Source organism: Sander lucioperca, chromosome 23, assembly GCF_008315115.2.
Source record: "Sander lucioperca isolate FBNREF2018 chromosome 23, SLUC_FBN_1.2, whole genome shotgun sequence".
NCBI classification, from domain to species: Eukaryota; Metazoa; Chordata; class Actinopteri; order Perciformes; family Percidae; genus Sander; species Sander lucioperca.
Window position 1 is genome coordinate 13,772,271 of NC_050195.1, and position 18,980 is coordinate 13,791,250.

Below are 18,980 nucleotides of genomic sequence, written 5' to 3' on the forward strand. Positions count from 1 at the left end.
TTCCACATTGTCCACAAACTCAAACAGTGACAGATTTGTTAATAGTTAGCAGACTAACTGGACCTTCTATAAAACGGTCTATTTCAATGACTTATGACTTTACAGCACTTGATCTGAGTAGATTTAGTCTCCCCATGGGATCAAAGCTCATTCAAAAGTACCAGAACCATACTCATTAAACTGTGCATTTATTATATTGTAGCTGTGCTCTACTGACAATAGGGGAAACATGCTTACACCCTCTGATTCTTTATCACAGTTACCTCAAGATAAAAGCAGCACGTAGATAGACATGAAAGTTTTTATGACATGCTGTAAAAATATCATCTTTGCAGTTGATTTCAGTAAGAGCTTGCACTAAGTTAACCTCTACCATGATGTTTACTTTCGACAAGTTTAGTATGTCTGCTTCCTTTAGTTGCAAGAGTACTACATCTGTGCAGTGATGTTAATATTTAACCTAAGTGAAATTCTGCCATTACGAGTCAAAGAAGGTTCTGTGAAATAAGCGAATCTAAGTAGCAACTAGAAAACTTGAAATTGTGGTTTGGTTTAGTTTTTTCTGTTGCCTTCTATTTTTTTATTCAAAACCGGATTCAACAAATGTTTCAAACCTAAGACATGCAGTGTCAGTCAAAAAAAAGTGACTAAGACGAGTAAGAAGTAGGGGTGGGACAAAAAATCAATATGGCAATATATCATTGTCCTTTGTGCAATATGAGGATCGATACGCTGGGGCCAAATATTGATATTTAAATAAATAAAATAAGGCATGCTAAATAGATTCCCTGCTCCCAGTGTCGCTTATTCATGGCTCCTAGAGGTGGTGTTTAATAGATAAATGAGGGAAACATGAACAGAAGTTAACTGGCCAAAGAGAAAGAGGTTTTCAACGGGATGGCGGACATCAGTTGAGGAAAATAAAAGACGTTTAAATCCAAAGTCTGGATCCATAGTTGCTCTTTAGTTCTGTAATCCTAATTTACAGACTGAAAAACTTGTGCTTGCAATGAATAAAGAGAGACAACCTGCACTCAACCTTTTCACAGGCATTTTGTATTCATAGTAAGACCAATATCATGATGTATCATTTAAGGATTGTCTAGCAATATATTGATTATCGCAGAATTGCTGTATCGTGATATTATCGTATGTAGTATCATGAGCCGTGTATCATTTCGTGAGGTACCCTCTGATTCCCACTCCTAGTAAGAAATTGAGTATTTTAGCTAGGAAGAACCTGATTTGAACACATTTGTGAAACCTCAGCCACAAGCTGTTCCCTTCTACATACCAGGTGTTACAGTTGTTTTGAATAACAGCTCCAGCCTGGTACGTCTTGTCTCCTTGCACACAGGGGCACATAGTGATGGGTACACACTGGCCCTGGTGGTCCTGCACTAGTCCTGGTTGGCACTGGCAACCTGGAACACACATCCTAAGACCCGTTCCACCACCACCAGCATCGCAGCTCAAGTGGTCTGAACAGGAGACCCCACAGGCACGACCACATTCCTGGTACACCTGACCCCCCGAACACTGGACCGCTGGGAAGACAAGAGAGGAGGAAAGATTTTGAAAAAAGGTAAAACTGCTTGGTACAGTTTGCGATTTTTTTTGTATGAACATTTCTACAAACTCCATACAGTATTACCATTGTAACCTGTAACCACTTAACCAATGGCCTCCCAACTTACGACAGAAGGTGTGATTGCGCCAGTTGACGACGACGCCCTCCTGTGCACAATGTCGGGCGTAGGCAGTGAGGATGGTGCAGTGACTGGTCCTCTGTGGAACACAGCCACAAACCTCCCACAGACAGAGACGGAAATAGGGCTCCCTCTCCACCACGTCATGACACATCTACAAAATCAGAGGGGGAGGTGCATGTGTGAATAAGGGAGAGGGAGACAGATTAAGATGAACTCACTCCTAAAACATTCAACCTTTATTTATCCTCGAGAGATCATTGAGGGGCGACCCTCATTTTCAATGTCATCGCGTCAGATTACAAAGACAAAAATAGAACAACAATCATAAGAAATATAGAAAGACAATAAAACATTCGGAATTGGAAAATTATTTGATAAATAAATTAGGATAATAGGGATGCAAAAGAAAATACAATTATTTAAAGCAGTAACAAGTACAAATTTGCAGGTTTAAAACCAGATTTCTAAATTGTCCAAAAGGCGTTGGGTACACTTAAACTAAAAGCAGTTTTTCCAAGTTCAGAGCGAGCTTGTGGAACATGAAGTAGAAGCCAGTCAGCAGAGTGAGTCTGATAAGGTCTGTAAGATGTCACTTTTCCAACAAGAGCCTTATAGATAAAGAGATACCAGTGAGTTTCACTCTCATATAAAATACAATGATGTGTACCAAAGGCATGAATCTCAAGGCGGAGTGATAGCCCGAGTCCAGAGATTTAAGAGTTGAAGATGATGCATGTCTATAAATCACATCACCATAGTTCAAGACATCAATGTGAAATTTGAAGGAGAGCTTTTTGTCAATCCAGATGCCAAGATATTTATATTCTGTGACTCTCTCAATCGGAGGTCCATTCATAGTGGAAATATTAAGGTTAGAATAATCTATAGCTCTGGATCTGGAAGAAAGCATAAACCTTTTTTTTAATCAACATTTAGTACAAGTCTTAGTTCTTTAAGAGCCTCTTGCAGAATATTAAAGGAACGCTGTATGTTTTCAATTTCTAGATGAACAGAATCAGCAACATAATACAGCACTGTGTCATCCGCATACAGATGGGCATGACAGTTTACCAAAGATGAGATTGTATTATTGATATACATGGTGAAAAGAACTGGACCTCAAATTGAGCCCTGTGGAACACCTTTTGTTACTGATAAAAAAAACTCAGAATTGTAGCTTCCCAGTTTAACAGATTGCTGTCTCTCTGATAGGTAGTTTTTAAACCATTTACACGCATTAATATTATTAATGCCAATATTATGCAACCACTGCAAGAGCAGGCAATGATCTACAGTGTCAAAAGCTTTGGAGAGATCAACACACTCCGTGCAAAGTATACCTGAAAGACGGGGCTGTGTATGACGGAGCACACTGTCTCTGCGTACTGTTTCCTCTGGGTGTATGTGGTGCAGGGGTCAGGTGGAGCTCCATAAGGTAGAGTACAGTGCTCTGTTGTGAATTTGCTTGTAAACAATGACACACTGTTCTCCACGTCGCCTTCAGGGGTGGTAAAGTCATCATGCTGGTTCCAGTTGAGCGTTCCACACAGGCCACGCACCTTAAATACAGCATTTCAAACTCTTAGCTGAAAGAAATAACTCAATGGCACAAGTGCAAGTTCTCTAGTTAAAAAGAACCACTTTGGGACTCAATAAGTGAAAGAACCATATGAGGTGTGAGGGTCACCTTATCTGCGAAGCCAGGTTGCAGGGTGATGAGGGCCAAAGGTCCATCTAGGTACCAGAGCAGCTGGGCTCCAAAAGTCTGGATGAGGAGAAATGAAGAGGAGACCCTACGCACAACCAGGTCCCCCGTCACCACAGGCAACGGTTTGCTCAGGCCATTCAATGTCACTGTACCTGGAAGCAACAATACCAACTATAAGTAATCAGAAGGCAGTGAACACATTCAAAAATAATGAAAAGGCTAATTTTAAAAGTCCTTGCCAGTAGCTTTTATTTATCAAATGAAATGTTTTTTTCATAAGAAGTTAAAGCGTGTGTGAAATTTGAAAAGGTTTCTGACTTTAGTAGATAGGTTGTACGTTTACCCTAAGAACAATTTAAAAAGAGAGCATACAGTAAGAGTGAAACCAAAACAGTAAAGTTATGTTATGTGATTTAAAATCAAAATATTTAACAGGAAGACTGTATAAAGGCTCCATAGAACTGAGGGGACCTGCAGAGTTGAGTTTCTGTGAGTGTGTCACTAGACATAAGTTATTTGAGCCATTATTCCTGAAAAAAAAAAATTGTTTGTGAAACTTCAAATTTGACAACACCTTCTCCCACCCACAGATCTGATCCATTTACTAAAAATGAATCGGCTGAGAACAACATGGAGACTCTTCACCGGAATTATTTCATTTCTCTACGAACAGACAGTAATGCTATCACAATTACTTTTACAATTCATGTAAAATGATCATGTAACTCTAAAGTGCTGACAGGCATAAGTAGTCAGGTCGCAGCGTATAACTAACTCACCAATGTCTGTGATGGTGACTGTGGTGCGGAGTGCTGTGACTGACACCTCCCTTAGACAACCCAGGCCTCCTCCTCCTCCTCCGGCTGCACACTTCCCACAGCGCACACTTACCACCAGCTTCCTATCAACAAAGTCCTAAACACACACAGAACATCAGCACAAAGGAGAAGTGGCTGTCACACACAAATGCATCTCATAGTGTATATAACTGTGTGCATGGTTGCATGTTATGTATATTACCTCCACAGCAATAAAGGGACAGTCTCCTCCCTGTAGTGAATACTTCTTTTTGTCAAAGGTGGTCACCTGTAGCGCCCCCATTAAGCTGCACTGAGCTGCGCACTTCTCCCCAGTGCACTGCCACTGGCCTGCTCTGCACACACTGGGAGTAAATAAGTAGACAGAAGGATTTAGAGTCAGAAAGAAAAGAATGGGAATAGGTGAAAGAGAAATATAGGGGGAAAAGGGACTTAGGAAACACACAAACGGTCAGCCCTTACCAAGTGTTGCATCTCTGCTGTATTCTGTCCTCTGGCTGGTAGGTGCGTCTGCGATGGAAACAGGGACAATTGTCTCTTTTCAGACAGAGTCCCTGGTGAAGGTAGAGGCCCGGTGGACACTCACAGCCCCCCACACACTCCTCCCTGCACTGGCCCATGGATGCAGCAGGCCCGGGGTGCTGGGGAGACAAACAGCTAGGGGGACAGAGGGACACACAGTCCGAAAACACCTGATCTCTAGGACAGACACGACCTGGAAAGACAGAGGAAAAAGAGGATTAAACAGAGTTAAAGGACCATGCCAGCTGCTGCATGTTTTAGCATCATGTGTACTTTACATTCCTGCTGCCAGTCTCTTAAAGACAACTGTGATTGCTTACATTGTATTATTAATATTGCTTTGCGCACACAGTCCACAAGATACTAATATGGTTATATTTCATTACCACATAGGGTGGCTGTCCTCCATGTTATGATGACGTGTTGCTGAGCACACTCTCGGACATAGCTGGCCATGGTGTCACACACTGCCGAATCTCTCTCTTTGGGTGGCAGGCTACAGTACAGATAGAGACAGGTGTCTATGTACACTGCTGGGTCCACCTGAAAGACACAAAGACTCAAACTGATCACTTCTAGGTTATTTATGGTACACTTGCATCAAATTTTGCATGCAAAAAAAGAAAAGAAAATTTTACTGAACTAGGAGTTTTCAAGGTCGGAAATGTAAGTATTCCTGCACATGCAGGCTTTAATCGACAGAGATACACACACAGTATTGATTACTATTATGTGGACTTACTGAGAGGCAGACAGTAAGAGGATGGATTATTTGTTTGTGTGCAACAGTCATATGCATTAATAATCCTTCCTTACAAAATACATGCATACAAACAGGTTATGCAAAGATGCATATTATGCACTACAATATGATACCATACAAATAACGAGTGTACCAATAATGGGTGGCAAGTAAAGACAGTGTGAGGTAGGCTATAGAGAAATCCCATAAATAATTAACCAGAATTTTATTAAACTTTAATTTCAGTGTAAGATAAGGCCAGATAAACAGACAAGATATTCTAGATAGACCTTTTACGGCTTTGGAAAAGGTGTCTGGCATTGCAAAATTAGATGCAGAAAAAGCCTTTTACAGGCTGGAATGGCCATTCATTTTCCAAATCCTCTCCAGATTCACTTTTGGCACTTTATTTATTAACTGGATTAAGGCACTATGCTTTAAGCCCCAAGCCAAGATCAGCTGCAATGGTATTACAACACCCATGTAACACCCAAAATAAAGATAAACTACATAATATAAATAAAGATAAAGCCAGAGAGATTTCAAACATATTTCTAGACAATTCTAAATTTAGGTTGAACTAAAACTAGTAATTCATTCTGCAACTGACACTCAGCTGTTACTTAATGCTTTACATGTAGTCATTACAGTTCAATAGTCAGTAAGAAAGTCCCATGGCTCACAGCAATCTAACCCATTTCTGCTCTAACAGTTAACACCTGGTCAATTGTTTACTTTCAGGAGCATTTTGATTTACAGCTAACTACAAAAAAGCATAACTAAAAGGACTACCATGGAATGAAAAAAAACAGTTGATAAGTAAGTATCAAGTGTGTCTGACCCGGATGCGGCAGTGTGTGAAGGGGTTTTCCAGTAGTCGGTGACACACTGACTCTGCCCGGCTGCGTAGGGAAGGGTCTCCTGAGACGTCACAGCTGTGACCGAGCTCAGCCGCATCGCTGCAGCCCTGCGGGAAGCATGGGACACGGAGAAGCTCAATTACAGAGGACACATACAGTAGAAATATCACAGAACTCGGAATTTAAACCAATAACAGCTGGTGAACCATTCATCTCCTACAACCAGATGGTTTGTTGTTGTTTTGCTTTTTGTTGGCAGCAGAACCATCAAAATGCTGTGTTTGGTTGTAAGTGTGTATTCAGAGAGCACATATATCTCAACCTGGTGTCTCATAAATAAAATGAATAGTGGTAACAAAAAGCCATAATGTTGCAACAACAGTGAAAGACTCCTTTAATGCATTCAGTGTAGTACCTCATTCTGCTCATCAGGAACTTTCCATGAGTTTCCGAAGCTGGCGGCGTACTGGGACACAGTTCCATCCATTGTGGTGAAATCATCTATAGCATGACACAAATTGGTTACTAATGCATTGCAAAGGTGTGTGAACATTAAAACATCGAAGAATTAGGGTTAGCTAAGTTAAATCATGAGAAAATGGGGAACAAATAACCCTGGGTCAGAGACAGTAAAAAACAGTACCTGTGTGTGTGTGTGTGTGTGTGTGTGTGTGTGTGTGTGTGTGTGTGTGTGTGTGTGTGTGTGTGTGTGTGTGTGTGTGTGTGTGTGGGGTGCACAAGCTGTAACTGAATAAGCCTGGTTGCTGTTAACCCAAAGTTCAAATTCACATTGGAAAGGGTCAATTTACCTAAATTAAAAAGCTATATATAATATATTAACATTGTATATAATATTGTTTTGTGTACGTTTGCATCTATTGTATCTGTTCCACTTTCCGCACCGTCAGCATTGTTGTTGTAGACTCCACAGAGACCCCTGGTGGCTGCCAGGTGCTCGGCGGTCACTGTCAGGTAGACTGTGTTGGTCTGGTCAAACTTCACTCTCACTCCCAGGCCGCTCTCCACAAACACAAAGTCCCCCAGCCAATGAACACTCACTCCTGTAAGAAGTAAAACAATAACCAAAAAAATGTGTTGTGTTGCAAGTTTCTACTTTGTAGTGCTATATAATCAACAGCATTTCATTTTTGTAAGTTCAGTGAATAGTATTTCTAGTGGAGTTGAAGAAAGCAAACAACCAGTATGCACAGCCATCCATTCAGCCAGCCAGCCATCCATCCATCCATATGTTGATATACAGTATATATATATATATATATATATATATATATATATATATATATATATATATATATATATATATATATCAAGAGGAATCAGGATATATTGTAAAAATGCAGCTAATTATTGCATATACATGTACACCCAACATCATGGACATTTAACAATGTATGTAAATAGAAAACAAACAGGATTCACATAAAACACTGTACTCTTGAATATATGAGGAACTTTTTTTGTTACACATCATATGTATTTTGTTAATTTTTTTATAATCTATAATATATGTATTGGCCTACCTTCCAATAAGATGTGTTAAATAAAAAAAAAAAGAGTATTATATAAACTTTTCAAATGATCCTATAAGATACTTACATTTAAATTTCAATTTATTAAGAACCAAAATGTTGATTTAAGTACACTCAGTTTAGTTGGTTCAGTGCAGATACAAATTTGTCAGAGCGTAGGGGGGGAATTTATTTTACTTAATTTATTTAACCTAGTCTCATGTTGCCCAGTTAACAAGAAATGGAACTAAAAAAAGAGCTTTCCTGAAATAGTTTACCGTTCTGGAAGAGTGGTTCTCCATTTTGAACAGTGAGGTTGTTCAGCACTAAGCCCTTTTGATGAATTGAAACCAAATCTAGACCCAGCATCATCCTCAAAGCCTGAAAGCAGAGGGCCACATACACATTACTATGTACACACACACACACACACACACACACACACACACACACATACATTACAAGTTATAAGCAGACAATTCCATTATTACTTTTCTAAAAAACTGCCCATATTATTGCACATTACCAAATCATAAGCAAAGCCAGACTGTCTATCATTGGCACCCAGCTAAGCTCCACAATGTCACTATCATTTTTTATGCATATTCACTGCTGCTATATTATGGCTACTTGTGGAAAAATTCTAGTAAAAAGGTCAAGGATTTGTGACTAATAATACCGCTTCATCAACTTCTTGAGCCGTGGAATCTGCTTTCTTTTCTGTTTCATACCTTACTGCAGTTCCCTGTACCGTCACAGACTGTTCTGATGTAGACTGCCCAGGTGCCATCAGTAGATGAGGCCAGCAGGTAAGTGCAGCTGCCCTGGAAGTGGAAGTGTTTCCTATCAAAAGTCTGGTAGTGGGCTCCACCCCAGGACATGCAGGTGGCTGAGCTCTGAGGCACCCTGACGCTACCCAGCAGACCACCCCGCACCAGTGGGGAGGACTGGGAGTCTGTGGAGGAGGGAGAAGTAATCTTTGTAAGTTATGTGATGGTGTCATATGAAATACAAGCAGTGAGCATCTGCAGTCTTCTCAGTGCATTAACGCAAAATACTACTAAAGAAGAGAGATTTTAAGAATTAAGAGAAATTAATTCATATGCCATTAATCAATGCTTAAACAACATCAAAAACAGGTACGCAGGTCCAGTATGTGCAGTGGTGGAATGTAACTAAGTACATTTACTCAAGTACTGTATTTAAGTACAAATTTGAGGTACTTGTATTTTACTTGAGTCTTTTATTTCTACTTCTACTCCGCTACATTTCAGAGGGAAATATTGTACTTTTACTCCACTACATACATCTGACAGCTTTAGTTACTTTACAAATTAAGATTTTTGCATAAAATCTGATATTTTATTATAAATTAAACTACCCAACAATATACAGGCCTACAAGTACGGCTGAAAGGACTAGCTGATTAAAAACAGAACTTTTTTGATCGTTTCTAGGTTCTAAAATGGGAGGATTTTTCTGCATTGAGCACTACTCAAATAAATACTAAATACTTTAAGTAAATGTACCTGATAATACTTACATACTTTTACTTCAGTAACATTTTCAATGCAGGACTTTTACTTGTAACAGAGTATTTCTACAGTGTGGTATTAGTACTTTTACTTAAGTAAAGGATCTGAATACTTCTTCCACCACTGAGTATGTGTATGTGCATTTGTGTGCAGATGTGCATGGATGCTCTCTGACCAGGGACAAGAGTGTAGGTGCAAGACAAGCAGGTCCAGTCGGAGGCATTCCTCCAGCTCAGCCCCCACAGGCTGCTGCAGCACTGCTCCATGGGCATGAGAGAGGAGTTCTGAACGCCAGGGAACTTCTCACAACTCCACGTAGAGTAACACTGGCCACGCACACCCACACCTGGGGGGTAGAGAACAGAGAGAAAAATGTTATAAAAAGGATGGAAATGGAGAGGAAATGGGTTAGAGAGAAGAAGGATGAAAAAAAAATTAGAAAAGAAAATGGGACTGGAATACTGTTGTGGCAAAATATGATAAATCTGGTTTTTAATTGAATTATGGGGACATATACAACGTGTATCAATGTCATATAGATAGGAGACATCAATGTGTCTGCCTGGTGGGAGTCACAGACTTTCTCTCTCCCGGTGCTTCCCACGGCTGCCGGCTACACATAGACTCTCCCCCCTTGTGCAGCTCCTCTCAGTAGAGGCTACACAGCCGCAGACAGAAAGACTGGTGCGGAGCCCCTGCCCATGCCTTAAGCATGAACTTAAGAGACAGCAACCTCAGCTAAAAATAAGCTAAATCAGCACTATGACTTCAACAAGTGGAAATTCCCCAAAATAGGAGGGTCTTAGACTCAAAGGCAGCCAATTGAATTGTTATACCGCATGTCCTGAAGGTGGTCATTGGAAGGTTTTTCCGGGGGATAGTCAGTCTTGGCATAATATAAGACGCTGCAGAACAAAGAAATCTTTAGCAAGATATGTCCGGACCTTGCTTGGGCTTTCCTGTGTGTTGATTTACTTTCGTGCACATTAAAGCTCTTTTTCTCATCTGACTCCGTCAACTTCTGCGTATATCCTTTTACGACTTTTTTAATCTTGTTGTATTTTAAACAAAAAAGAAGAGCAATCGCAAAGTTACAGCAAGCGTTGGAGTCTGCGCCGTTATCTGGCCTTGAGCCGCGGACATTTAAAATTTACTTCTACAATATCCTGGTGTTAGTCTCGCTTTGCCAGACCCTCCTCCAAAGTGCACTGAAGGAAGGTCTGTATATAGAATGGACCACCAGATCCCATTGCTCTGGACGGAGACCAGGGAAGGATATTAGAAGCACTTTTCCGGTGATGGCTGAGTGTTACTGAGCAGCCTCCAACTGAGAAAGTTGGAAGTCTTCTGGTAGCTGTGCCAAGAGAAATCTCAATCATTCCCAATCTAGCAGAGACGGAGAGCGTAGGTATATGTAAGGCATAGTATAAGTATATGTAACATAGGCACAGGCTAATTATTGATCACTAAAATGATAGTTAACATTAGTAATTAAACTTAAACAGCTAATGGAAGTCCAAACTGCCTGAGAGCTTCTCCTGTACTATACGGTAATTCCTCTACTATGCGACAGTAAGTCTCGTGGTTATGACACAATCGTTAGCCTATTTTTATAAAAACGTCTGCTACGGAACCATAACGTGAGGTACAAGGTAATGGAGCCTTTTATACATTGTCGTGTTTCTTTAGAAATAAACAATGGACAAATAGTCTTTAAACTCTTCAGATGTAAAGTTATTCTCTGTCAAAGTGACGCCAAAATGAATGGCAGTCAATGGGATGCTAACGGGGGTGAGTGCTTATTAGCATCAAAATGGCGCCATAGGAGGTACGTGTTGTGAGTAGAAGCTTACCCCCTTGGCTAGTCCACACAGCATTCCTGGATGGGAGGAAAACGTGCTCTGGTTTATTGGCATGTCTTTAAACCAATCGCAATCGTCATGGGCGGTGTTAAGCTCCGCACAGAGCCACTGTAAAATAGTCGTGCAACAGAAAACTCAGATTGGACAGATAGTCTAGCTTAGTCATTCCCAAACTGTGGTCCGCGGACCACTAGTGGTCCATGAGGGTACTGCAGGTGGTCCGTGGAAAAGCAAAATAAAATATAAAATAATAGTTTTTTAACCTTCATTTTACCAGTAAATTCCCATAAACAACTTTTTTTTATTTTTAACCAGGAGTAGGCCTACTTTGTTTTTATTAAATGTGTATAGGGCCAGAGGCAAAGAATGTTGTCATGATCACATCACACGCATAGCATACGGCCTACATTAAAATGATGTACACATTAATGCTTCCATGTAATTTCATCAATTCAAATATTTCCTTTCTACCGTTACACCATATAATTCATGACTATTAAACTGATATTATTTATATATAATAATAATATATATAATTAAAAATACAAAACTTTTATCAGCAAAATGTTCTTATCAAAAGTACTAATTATGCAGAAGGGCCATTTTCAATAGTGTTATATCATTATAATTTAACCTGTAACTGATGCAATAACATTTAAGCAATATTTCAGTGCCATATCTGGCCAAGGTTCATCTAATTTATAAACCTTTTAAAACATTTCATTGACTTTGGGGTAGAACTCTATGACAGTGTATCATATTTCATAATCTAAAGATATATTTTCTATGTAAAACAATCTGTAGTAATAATGATCAAATATATGGTTGTAGAGAATAAAGTTTAGATCATCCTCTGATGTGGAGTGGAAGTATTAAGTGGCATGAAATGGTACAAGTAGCCTATCCCTCAAAATTGTACTTAAGTATATAATACAATACTTAAGTAAATGTACATAGCTAATTTTCATCAATAGAAATCAATATTAGGATCCTACTATTTTTTTATAGGCTGTTAATACCATACGGCTAGTGTATGCACAATCGCAAGTCACAATTTTAAACAGAAATGCATCTAATCAAACTGCATGTGAAATAAGTGCTAATTATTAAATTGCTGCATTATAATAATATGGATAACATGACATGTGGAAGGTAATAGTAATTACTGCTGTATGTCTGTTCATCTCTTACCTCCTACAGTTTTACTTGCATTTAAATAAAATAAAAAAGCTGTTGTAGATAAAAATCGTGCATGAGTCAAACACAAAAAAGGTCAAATGTATCAGATTGAGAAATACAAGTTGGCTAAATTCCATTGAAATGTATCTCACTTACTGTAAGAACTAGTTGAGTCAGAATTATGACTTATAATACTTATATACTATAATTATAGTACTATAATTACTGAAGGGGAACAGTGTTTGTGCAGTTTAAAAAGGGCTCGCCCAACAACACCCATCCGGATTCAACTCCCAGTCACAGAGCTTCAAGATTATCTTGAACACAACTGGATCTGGTTTTTGTAACAACACAAACAACTTCCAGTCCGTCTAAGCACCTGAAATAAAGCCACACTTGGTTCTTTTTCGAGGCAAGAACAGCTTTACATACATACATCACCTTGCAGTAATCTATACACAGCACAACATTCAAGAGTCTGATGCTGACAGAGCATCTGCCCGGATGGGTAAAAACAATCCATCACGTCAAACTGTGGTTTGGGCCATGCAAAGAGTTCAAAAAGGTTATTGAGAAGTGGTCTGTATAGAACAGAGGACACTAGCCAAGCCAACATAGACTTCATAATGTTACCAACATTTTCTCCTCAGACCCAGGCTCTTGGTGGGCAGCCATCTGCTGCTGCCAGTTGGGACACAGAGACAAATACAGATATACAGATATAGGGAATTAAGATTCATAATAGTTAAACCAGTTGGTATGATGAACGGTGGCAATTATAGTAACAACAAAGATAATGGAACTATGACTAGAAATAATAGTTGTAGCAGTTCAGGGCGTAGCAGGGTGTTGTGGGGCATAGTAGGGCATAGCAGTGTGTTTACATATGTACCGTCTTCCCCTGCCACCCTGCCAAGATCTCTCGCTACCCCTTGCCACCTCATGTAAAATTTTCTAGATCCACCAGTGGTGCTCGGGCCCTAATGAATAAGGCCTATTATTATTTTAATTTCCAGTTAGTTTCTTGATCTCGCGTTTCTGAAATGTTTTGCGGATGTGCTGTTAAGTGGACAATTTCACATAGCCTACTTTTTGAGGACTTGTAAAACTCTGAAGATTAATAATCCCCTAAATTCGCCAAAGGTTTTGAAGTTTTGACTATATCCAAGTGTTCTTATTACTGTATAGATTTAATACTTCATTGCTATGGAAATAAGCCTGTTGTTCAAATGAACCTGATTATGCCCGCTCAGGCGCTTGAGTAAATAAATAAATTAAATATGTGGCAGCCGTTGTGTGCAGAACTTTCTTTTCTTTAAACTTTTCTTTTAACAAGCCTGTACTGATGTGATGACCAGTTATAGTTTTAGTGCTAGTAGATCTATTAAGAGGTGCAGATTAATTCAGGTAGGACTATATAATATTTTATTATGTGTATTATATAAAAATATATTATATATTATTATATATATATATATAATTTATATAAAATTTTTGATTACAAATAGTGGTCCACACACACAAAAAGTTTGAAAACCCCTGGTCTAGCTAGCTGTCTGGATTTACCCTGCAGAAATCTGAGGAGCAGTTAACCATAGTCCTCACAAATCCACCAGAGGTTAGAACGCCAACACAAAGACAGAGGAATGGAATGGAAAAGACATGCATCCAGCGGAATTTCCTGCGGCACCGGAGCAATCCCGGAAGTGGAACGTCATGGATATAGACTATTCTGGTGTAGTCACTGTCTTTAGATCTTTAAAATACATGGGAAATAGTGTTTTATTAAATCCAGATTAGCTGGTAAATGAAGTTTAGAATCTTGAAAGAAACCTGTGGAAAAGTCATTGGTAGGTTGTTTTCTATCCTAATTTGGTAATTCAAAGTAGTTACAGTGATTTGTAATAAATTTCTTATTTTGTCGTTAAATAAAAATAAGCCTAAACTGTGGGATGAACAACAACCTTTGATTACATGGGAATAAAGAAACACGATAAGATATGTAAGAATGTCATACACTGCTATACTTCTTTGAGTATTAGATTTAGTACTTCATTTGAAATGACGATGTCACATAGTCGTCCTCAGTCCACATTCCACCCTTCAGCCACATTCTCACCTCCCCAGCACCCTGCATTTCCATCCATCCTGACTTTGTCTCTCTTTCACCTGCTCACCCGTTTCCACTTTTTCTCATCAGCTCTGCAGTATAACTGATTTATGTCCACACATTCCCTGCCAGATTGTCAATGTTGCTTCATGTCTTGCTTTCCAGCTATCTGAACCTGTACGGTTACCTGTACCTAAATCCAGAACCTGTCCCTGTAACCTACAGTAAATCATGTAACCGTGGAACCTGTACCTGTACCTGAACCTAACCACAATCTGTATCTGTATCTATTTACTTACCTGCACCCTTTTCCTGACCCATTCCTGTTTACCCATGGACTCTCTGTTACATCAAAATCTAATAAAATAATATAAATTCAAGTCAGTTTGCTTTCTAAGTTGCACACACCATACAAAAGTTATTTTTTTAATGATATGTAGATAATGATTTCATATTTTGTTAAGTACAGTACATTTACATACAGTACCAGTCAAAGGTTTGGACACACTTTCCCATTCACTTGAATGTGAGGTGGTAAAGTGTGTCCAAACTTTTGACTGGTACTATATATTTCCAATTTATCACCAACTTTGTGGTATTTTTGCATTGTATTTCACATGTAAACTAAGCATGATGCAGGCATACTGTACAGGCATCTGATTGGTTAGTTTCTTGTTCTCACCTTCAGAGCAGCGTGGTCCGCCCCAGCCCTCACAACATGCCCTCACTGTTTTGTTCACCATCTGGTTCTCCATCTCTGGGGGCCTTAGAACAACAGACACATCAGGTGAAGAGTCAATAGGTACACAATACTGAATTGCTGTGAATTACAGGTATTATGGACCAGCTTCCCATACAGATTCAGCATGTTACCCTTTAAAGCCAGTTAATTGGATACTGTTGTATGTTCAAAAGTACATCATCTACCCCAGCTGACCAAACGTGTACACCTTTAAAGAAAAACACATAACATTAGGCAATGTTTTAAGAAATGTCTCACTTTTGTGAAGGCAATAACCAGGGCAACACAGAATCTGCAGACGCAGAATTCGGCAGAATTTTCCGCAGATTTTAAACAAATTAAAATAAATTAAAATAGAATGTTAACACATCTCCACCCCAAGCAGAAAAAACTGTCTGCGAAATTCTGCAGAATTGGATCATTATATATAACTATTCAATAACTCCTGCACTGGGTTCATTGTTAAGTTGGTTTCCCCAGGAGAGTGTAACATACACATATCATTTATGTTCCAGCTATTCCCCCTTAATCATGCCCACACCCACCATACCCAAAGGTGCCCTTACCAACCAAAACATGATCCGTCACCACATTCCCACCACAACACATTAATACTAGAGGAAATGTGATCTGGGAAATGTTTCATGCTGGCTTTTTTATCTGATCTAGAGATGTTCTCATACCAATACCCGTATTGGAAATGCCTCCGATACTGCCTAAAACGCTGGTATTGGTGAGTATGCGCATCTATGCACCGATCCAATACAGCGTAATTTAGCCCAAGAAAGATAAAGTAGTTTCTTCATGTACTTTTTCTGTACTGTCAAGGTAGACAACAAAAGAAAGTTAAACAATCATATCACGGTGGTGGCCGGGTTGGGTCAGTGGCAGAGCAGGCGCACATATACTGAGAGGTTTATGCCTCGACGCAGAGGTCCAGGGTTTGACTCTGACCTGTGACAAATTTCCTGCATGTCTTCCCCCTCTCTCTCCCCTTTCATATCTCAACACGTTCTCACACTCGTCTCGTAAAATATGGACGCTTGGTCAGGTGCCTTTGTCATTCTTATTGACGCTAAAAGTCTCCTTTAGCGCTTTAAGTAAATGCGCTTGATCGGGACTATTGCCGTCCCTTTAGCGCCATCCCTTTAGCGCCGTCCCTTTAGCGCCGTCCCTTTAGCGCTTTAAAACAATCATATCACATCCATACATGGTTAGTAGTGTACAACTGTTAAAAAACAAATATATATATTAGGGCTGTCAAACGATTATTTAATTTTTTTTTAATCGCGATTAATCGCTGAAGTTCTATAGTTAATCGCGATTAATCGCATATTTTATCACATGATTAAAATTCTATTATTTTGCATTTCAGAACAGTTTTTAAGTACATATTAACAATGGAAAGCATTTTTTACCAGTGTATCTTGATTGGGAATCAAATGAATGCAAAGAAAGTTACTTTATGAACTTGATTTTAAGATTTGTAATTATTTATACTGTAAACAAAAGAAAAATATGTGAATCTGTCATTATTGCACAATTCCTCCAAGTAACTAAAAAATTAAAAATCCCTATCCTTACTAGAGTCAATATAGTGTGTAGTAACTCCTAAATAGGGCTGTCAAACGATTAATGTCTTTTATTTTCTCTAAATTTCTGCGATTAATGCAATTAATGCAATTAATGCGATTAATGCGATTAATGCGATTAAAAAATGAATGGCATCGTGGCGGCCCTTAATCGCATCGCGATTAACACGTTAATGCTGACAGCCCTAATATATATATATATATATATGTATATAAAACGTTTTTGTGTCTGATCGGTACTCGGTATCGGCCATGCACAGGTTCAGGTAGCGGAATGAGTATCAGTATCAGGAAGAAAAAAATTTAATCATAACATCTCTAATATAATCGACACCAGCCATACTTCCATTATGCTTTTGAACTTAAGAACTGAGAACACTCTCTGTTTACCAGAAACTCTTCAAACATGAAAGATGAAGAGACATACCAACAGACTGACAATTACTTAACTTTTCACTTACTTGTACAAGAAACAGGATGCGTTTAGACCCTGTTGTATGTAGTAGAGTGCGATGCCATCATCACCGCCGTGTTTGATGCGCATCCTGTCCACATCTAGCCTCCAGCCCTGGGTGTTGTACTGATACACCTGTGAACAGCTCACTTCAAGCTGCAGGCGTGGGGAAAGGACTCGCTCCACTCTCTCCTCCACCGTGTGTTCACACCAGTGTCTGAAGCACAATGCATAGATTTAATGTCCTCTCTAATACTTAATTTTCAAGTGAACTGTTGTCCACATTGGTACTTGCATAAAGTTTAATTCAAGGTCCTGAATTCTGAGGGCCAAGAAGAAACTTCTGCTCACTACTTGCATAAAAGATCATTATTATGAAACACATACTAAGACAGCAACAGACAAAGTTATGAGGTATGTGTTGATTGATAGTGCAATTGTAATTAGGTTGTAATTAGGTTCCTTTATAAAAAGACACGGAATTAGAATAAAAATATCATCAGTAACCATGTTCTTATGTAATTTGATGGCATGCAACAGATAAAAAAAATGCCTTACTGATACACAGAACATGTTATGTGGAAGTGGAAGCTTATACTGTAAATGTAATTTGTTTTTTCTATAATGTGTTTTAACAGAATAATAGAGTTAAGCGTTACAATATTGTCTCATTTGCTGCAACTGCTCATTACTTCAATACACTCCAGTCTATGAAGACACATTCATTCATTTACATTAGTCAAAAACAAAATCCTAAGCACTATTAAAACCTTGACAGCTTTACCTTCAGTATAGAGCCTGATGTGTTTTGGACTATCTACTCTAACGAGTATTTCTACTGAAACTGGTTGGTCGGGGGGTTAGGGCCTTGTGCTTGGAGAAGCATTATTTTAATATGAACTTACTATGATTTACACAGTATGCACTCAGACAGGTGAGTCTTGCTCATTACCGTTGTCACATTTTATCTTTCTCACCTTCCTCATCTCTACAGTGTACTCTATAGCAGGGATCTTCAACAGGGGGTCCGTGATCCCTAGAGGGTCCTCAGAGTCAATGCCTCTAAATTATTGTTATGTTTTGTAATTTTTTTTCAAAAATTAAAAAGTCCTAAAATGAATCCAACATATTATTATACTGATGATAGGCTTACTGGCCTATTGGTAAGGATGCCACTAACGCCATCCCTAGATACAGTATAAGGATTCACAGTGCTACATGTACTCATAAGTGCTCATAAGTTTATGAACCCATGCTAAAGTTGACTAAAAAGAGGAATACAAAAATCATCTTTTGGAAATTGATCTTAATGCCTTAATTTAACAAATGAGGAAAAAATCCAACCTTTAAGGAGATCAATTTTCTTTGTCAATGAATAATGTATCGTAAATAAATAAATGTTTTTCCTTAAAATACAGGGGGCATAAGTAAGTACACCCCTATGTTAAATTCCCATAGAGGCAGGCAGATATTTATTTTTAAAAGGCCAGTTATTTCATGGATCCAGGATACTATGCATCCTGATAAAGTTCCCTTGGCCCCCACATCATCACATACCCTTCACCATACCCCCACATCATCACATACCCTCCACCATACCCCACATCATCACATA

At 38.9% G+C, this 18,980-nt stretch overlaps 1 protein-coding gene across 1 annotated transcript in view; it reads right to left on the reverse strand.

The window, feature by feature from the left end:
• LOC116048944 (SCO-spondin-like) overlaps nt 1-18,980 on the reverse strand; it is a 147,883-nt gene that overhangs the window by 126,564 nt on the left and 2,339 nt on the right. The window contains exons 3-18 of the mRNA XM_035998115.1: nt 17,373-17,582; nt 15,260-15,342; nt 9,602-9,772; nt 8,623-8,846; nt 8,170-8,272; nt 7,265-7,423; nt 6,778-6,863; nt 6,344-6,469; nt 5,147-5,303; nt 4,701-4,953; nt 4,441-4,582; nt 4,200-4,335; nt 3,400-3,572; nt 3,053-3,271; nt 1,698-1,863; nt 1,295-1,547 (exon numbers count right to left, since the gene is read on the reverse strand). Of these exons, the coding sequence (XP_035854008.1) occupies nt 1,295-1,547; nt 1,698-1,863; nt 3,053-3,271; nt 3,400-3,572; nt 4,200-4,335; nt 4,441-4,582; nt 4,701-4,953; nt 5,147-5,303; nt 6,344-6,469; nt 6,778-6,863; nt 7,265-7,423; nt 8,170-8,272; nt 8,623-8,846; nt 9,602-9,772; nt 15,260-15,342; nt 17,373-17,582 (2,661 nt within the window). The remainder of the gene's footprint in view (nt 1-1,294; nt 1,548-1,697; nt 1,864-3,052; nt 3,272-3,399; nt 3,573-4,199; nt 4,336-4,440; nt 4,583-4,700; nt 4,954-5,146; nt 5,304-6,343; nt 6,470-6,777; nt 6,864-7,264; nt 7,424-8,169; nt 8,273-8,622; nt 8,847-9,601; nt 9,773-15,259; nt 15,343-17,372; nt 17,583-18,980) is intronic.